A 5,352-nucleotide genomic window follows, 5' to 3' on the forward strand; every position below is an offset into this window, starting at 1 on the left:
GATTGAGGATTAATTTTAATTGCTTTTGGTAAAATGATTAGAATTAAACTAAAACACCCGAACCCGATTCGCTACGAGAAACATGTCTTTACATTTCTTGAAATGTTGATTCTCGATCAAAACTATTAATTTCATAATTCAAAAATATTTCATTTGATTTATTTTCTCTTTTTCTCATCATCATTAACCCTCCCCTATAATACTTAATTCTTGAAAGCTTCTAACAATTTTGATTTCTTGATTTAAAGCCCAGGGGGATTTGACGCGGACTTGCTCTATTATGCCTTTCATTTGATTAGTAAGTTGAGTATTGACGTTTCTTTTTTTGGGTAATTAGAATGGATAGCAATTGTTAGAATAATTATTAATTATATGGCAACATTTTTAAAAAATTGCAAATATAGCAAAATTTATCGATGATAGACTTCTATCGTTGATAGACTCATATGGTTTATCAGTGATAGACCAACATTTGCTACATAGTCTATCGATGATAGACTCCTATCATTGATAGATTTTGACAAATTTTGCTATATTTACAATCTTTTTAAAATGTTGTTATATATTTAATTATTTTGAATGTAATTGCTACATTTACAACTATCCCTTATTTTTTTTTTCCTTTTTGTACAATAGAGAATTAATTCTTGCACATTTTCATTCTCAAAGTCCCTACCAAAAAAAGGCAAAGGAGTAAGATGGATCCATCAAATGGTTGCCTTCTTTCCAGGAGGTTTGGTTATTGTAAATCTAGTTAATCTGTTGTTGTTGTAGCCAATTATTTACTCTCCTCACGCGTGTGTATATATATCATTAGGCAACTCATTAAGAAAGTGAGGACGACTTTTTATAACGGACTCTTTTCTAATAATTATCGATCCCAAATGTTTGAAAATATCTTGTTGCTGGTGGTCTCAATCCATTTACGGCTATAGAGTGAAATCAGTTCAAACTAGAATTAGTAAGTGTTTTCCAAAAACATTTTTTTGACTTTGGGAGAGATTCAATATCCCATAATACTGTTCCAAGCCTTGTTATTTATCCAACACCCCCCATATGGAAGAAACAAAACTCCAACAAATAATACATATTATTTTTATTTCAATTTAAAATTTTAGGTAGCACTAAAAAAGATAGATTTAAGTTTCAAAATAACTTCTAAAATTGCAAATAAACAATTATCGAGAATAAACAAACATAAGGCGTAAACAAATTTGAGGAAATTATTGTGGTGAGAGTTTATAATATATGTGAGAATCCAATCGACAAAGTCTTTCATGTAAAACTCATCACATACACTGGCAGTTGATGATGGTTTCATTGCCGGCTGAAGCCGTAAGGGAAAGGAAAAATCCTCAACAAAATAGGAATTACATAAAAACACCAAGAAAGCAGAAGATGTTGTATTGTCCTGTTTTCACTGCTTCCTATGACCTCCTCTTAACAATGGCATTATTCAATCAAAACTGTAGCCATTCAACAAAAAGTAAATTAAGAGGCACTTTACTATATATTTAGGAGAGGCATGAGTAAGCCAACGCCTTTTCCTCGGTCAGCTCCTCAGCAGTCAAGTCCAGTTTCTTCCTAGAGAATTCATCAATCGAAAGTCCTGGAGGATCCATAAAGGTAGGTATCACAGAAAAACAGATGAGATCTCGGCAATCAGCATGGAGTATACATGAGATGTGCATAAAGAAAAACATTGTGATTCACTTGAATATATCCACGTCAATATAACTTGGCAACATAAGAATTCCAAAAACTTTCACATAGAGACGATTTTCATCTCCATCTATTCTCTTTACAATAGTCAGATGGAATCTCAGCATGACTATACACAAGAATCAGGATGATGTTACGAGAAAGTGAATAACAACAAGCCTTATAATTGAGAAAGGAGGATTTTCGGGTTTAATGCTTCTATTTGGGTGTTGATTTCCAAGGATTTCTTACACTTCGGATTCGAGACCATTTTTTGTAGTTAACTGGTTAGCACTTTTTTTCCTTGGATGGCTTTTGTTTGTGCTTTGTTTTATTTTTTTTTCCAATTATCATAAGCATGGTTTCCCACATTAATCAATTATCAATCAAAAGAAAAGAAGTAAGTAAAGAATACCTTGCACAATTGACCATTCACCGTCACGGCAGGTAACGGGGAATGAGTAGATCAGTCCAGCTGGTACATTGTATGATCCATCAGAATAAACTCCCATGGAAACCCAGGTCCCCTGGAAGGATATTAAGTTCAAGTGAGCTCCAAAATTCAGCATTTGAAACCACGAAATTGAAAAGACTTAAGCAAAATCACCAACCTCCGGAGTTCCAAGCACCCAATCACGGATGTGATCACAAGCTGCACTAGCAGCAGACAATGCACTCGAGAGTTTCCTGGCCTTGATGATTGCAGCACCACGTTGTTGTACAGTGCTAATAAACTCTCCATTCAACCTTCAATGGAGGAACAACCATATATTATTATTATAAATTCTTCTCGTCAAACTTAGAGACAGATATATACTACAGAAACTCTACCATGCATCATCAGCAACAAGCTCGCGGACAGATTTCTCTTCCCCAGATGGTAACTTGACTGTAGCATGGTTGACGTCAGGGTACTGTGTTGATGAATGGTTGCCCCAGATAATAACATTCTTAACATCTGATACTTGAACGTTCAATCTCTCTGAAATTTGGCCCAATGCCCTGTTGTGATCCAACCTAGTCAAGCAAGAAATATTTTTCTCCGGGATGGAAGGAGCGAACTCCTTCAAGATCAATGCATTAGTATTAGCCGGGTTGGCAACAACCAAGACCTGAAAGAGCAAGAATACAAAGAATCAGTTGTCTGATCTTTCGAACATAACAACTCAAAAGAAATAAAAAGCATTACTTTTCGGGAGAAAGTCTCTAGAATTACAGTAGTATGAAAAATTATAAAATGATTCGTACGTAATTCAATTTCTGTCGGTTACCTTACAGTTGGCAGCAGCATGCTTTTCAAGGGCAGAAGCCTGAGCCTTGTAAATCGAGACATTTTTGGACATCACGTCTTTTCTTTCCATACCTTCTTTCCTTGGGAATCCACCAACCATGATAGCAATATTGACACCAGTGCAAGCCTCAACCACATCAGTTGTAGCAACAACACCTAAAACATTGTATCAACCATCCACAAACGATAAGATAATCCCAGAAACCATAGACGGAATTCGTGTTTGATATTAGAAAAGTATTGCTGTGTTATATACCTTTAAGGAGTGGGAAAGCAGCATCCACCAACTCCATCTTTACGCCATTCAAAGACTCAGCAGCAGGTGGGATATCAAGCATGTGCAAGATGACAGGTTGGTTAGGTCCTAGCAATACTCCTCTTGCAATCATAGGCACAAGAGCATATCCGATTTGTCCTGGAAATCCAAGAAGCAAATGCATTATTCATAGAAAAATATTGAGGCAGTCAACAAAATAATCCAATTAACTTTAAGTCACCATAAAGAAACGCCTTCCATCAAAATAAAGTTTGATAAAGGACTATATAACCAAAAAGAAGAAGCTAGTAATTGACTTCTCTAAAAGACCGAACAGCAAAACCTTTTATCGAATTAAATTTTAATAAAGAACTGTACAAGCAAGATCACAAAAGCTAGAATTTACAAAAACTAATCAACATGCACTGACGCTACTTGTTCTCATTAACATCCAGATTCCAAGGTAAAAACACTTCCATAAGCTATACACAGATTCACAGTGTAGATCCACATCATTGTCTCAACCTTTGAACACTCACACCTGTAAATCTCACTAAACATAACTAAGAAAACACCAAAGAAGCCAGAATTTCAGAGCATAAACTTAAGAAATGAACTACAAACAACAGATCTGATCTCAAATTCAAACTAAACACCAAAAACTAGATGCAGTCAGCAACAGTAACAGATCTTGACCGGAGGAACACAAAAAAAGGGAAAGAAAACAAGAAAGGAAGCAATTGAAAGTCAAACAACGATCTCAGATCAAGTTTTGGAACATGAATAGAACCGAAAAGGAAAGAAATGGAATGTTTTATAGTAGAGATACCTGCAGCTCCAGTGACAAGGACTCGAACTGGTTCTTGAGCCATGAGTGAGGAAGATCAAGAGAAAGATGAAGAATCGGAAGAGAAAAAACGAAGGAGAATCAGTGGAAGAGTGGAGAGAAGATTGAGGAAGATGAAGCGATATTTAATAGCGTGAAGAAACAACGGACACACTGAAACCTAAGGGGGCGGATTTTTCTGGTCACCAATCAAACGACGCCGTCACTGCGACGGAGGTGGGCTTCACGGACGTTAATTAACGGCTTTAGAGAAAACGGTCTCTTAGAAACATTAGGTTAGAATAAATTTTTGTATTTTTTCTTTTATCTTATTGAAAAAGAATATCATTTTGATTTTCTTTATGGTACTTTGTTATTTGTTTAATTTGAGAGTATAGTGGGGAACGGTAAAAAATTTTAGGAAAAGCAAAATATTTTCCCCTCGTGACAAGATCAATGGTAGTAGGTTTTTTTTTTATTTTTTTTCTTTTATTTTAGTGCTTTTTTTTTTTTGTTATATAGTGTAAGTAGTTTATTTTTTATTATTGTTAAAAAACAGATACTCTTCTTTTAAATGTAATTTTAAATTTTAAATTTTATCAAAATTAATTAAGTAATATTATTTTTTGTTCCGAAAATATTATAATTTGAATATATTTTGAAAAGTTTTAATGAAAGGACTCATATGTTAAAAAGAAATTTTTTAGAAAGTTTAATAATGATATAGCACTACGTACTAAATTTAAAATCTAATTGGTACTACAATAACTATAATTGGACATTCGAATGTTATATATGTCTAAAATTTAACAAGTCTATAATACCAAGTCTTCAATCCTATTTAACATGTTTGTGGAGTTTTTTTTTTTTATGCCTGATAGATATATATTCTATGTACTCTTAACATTGTAAATATCAATTTATACATTAGTTATGCTCATACAAATCTACTTTTTTTAAAAAAAAATTAATGATTAATTGGTTTGTTGATTTTTAAATTTTCAAATAATTTAAAAACATATTAAAGGATGTTTAATGATTTAGTAGACTTTTTTAATTTAAGTCTCAATAAATACAATTTGAAATACAAGTCAAATTAGTTAATGTTTTGAAAGTTGAAAGGTAAAATGAAAAATAGACTATTAAACACAAATCATCAAACTTAGATCTTAGATATATTTTTTTTATCGTAAGTCTTTATTACGTGATGAAAATGTCTTCGATATTAGGTATAAATGAACAAATTCAACTAGTATTTACATGTACCGAAAATAAGGA

General features: G+C 33.2%; 1 protein-coding gene across 1 annotated transcript; it reads right to left on the reverse strand.

The window, feature by feature from the left end:
- Window positions 1–1,213: 1,213 nt before the first annotated feature.
- Window positions 1,214–4,400, reverse strand: LOC103499421 (malate dehydrogenase, cytoplasmic). Its single transcript, XM_008462424.3, has 7 exons — window positions 4,078–4,400; window positions 3,249–3,407; window positions 2,973–3,148; window positions 2,533–2,813; window positions 2,313–2,448; window positions 2,117–2,228; window positions 1,214–1,609 (listed from the first exon to the last, which is right to left on the reverse strand). The coding sequence occupies exons 1-7, from the start codon at window positions 4,118–4,120 to the stop codon at window positions 1,515–1,517; spliced, it is 1,002 nt and encodes a 333-aa protein (XP_008460646.1). The 5' UTR covers window positions 4,121–4,400; the 3' UTR covers window positions 1,214–1,514.
- Window positions 4,401–5,352: the final 952 nt, after the last annotated feature.

Source organism: Cucumis melo, chromosome 5 (genome assembly GCF_025177605.1).
Source record: "Cucumis melo cultivar AY chromosome 5, USDA_Cmelo_AY_1.0, whole genome shotgun sequence".
Lineage (NCBI taxonomy): Eukaryota > Viridiplantae > Streptophyta > Magnoliopsida > Cucurbitales > Cucurbitaceae > Cucumis > Cucumis melo.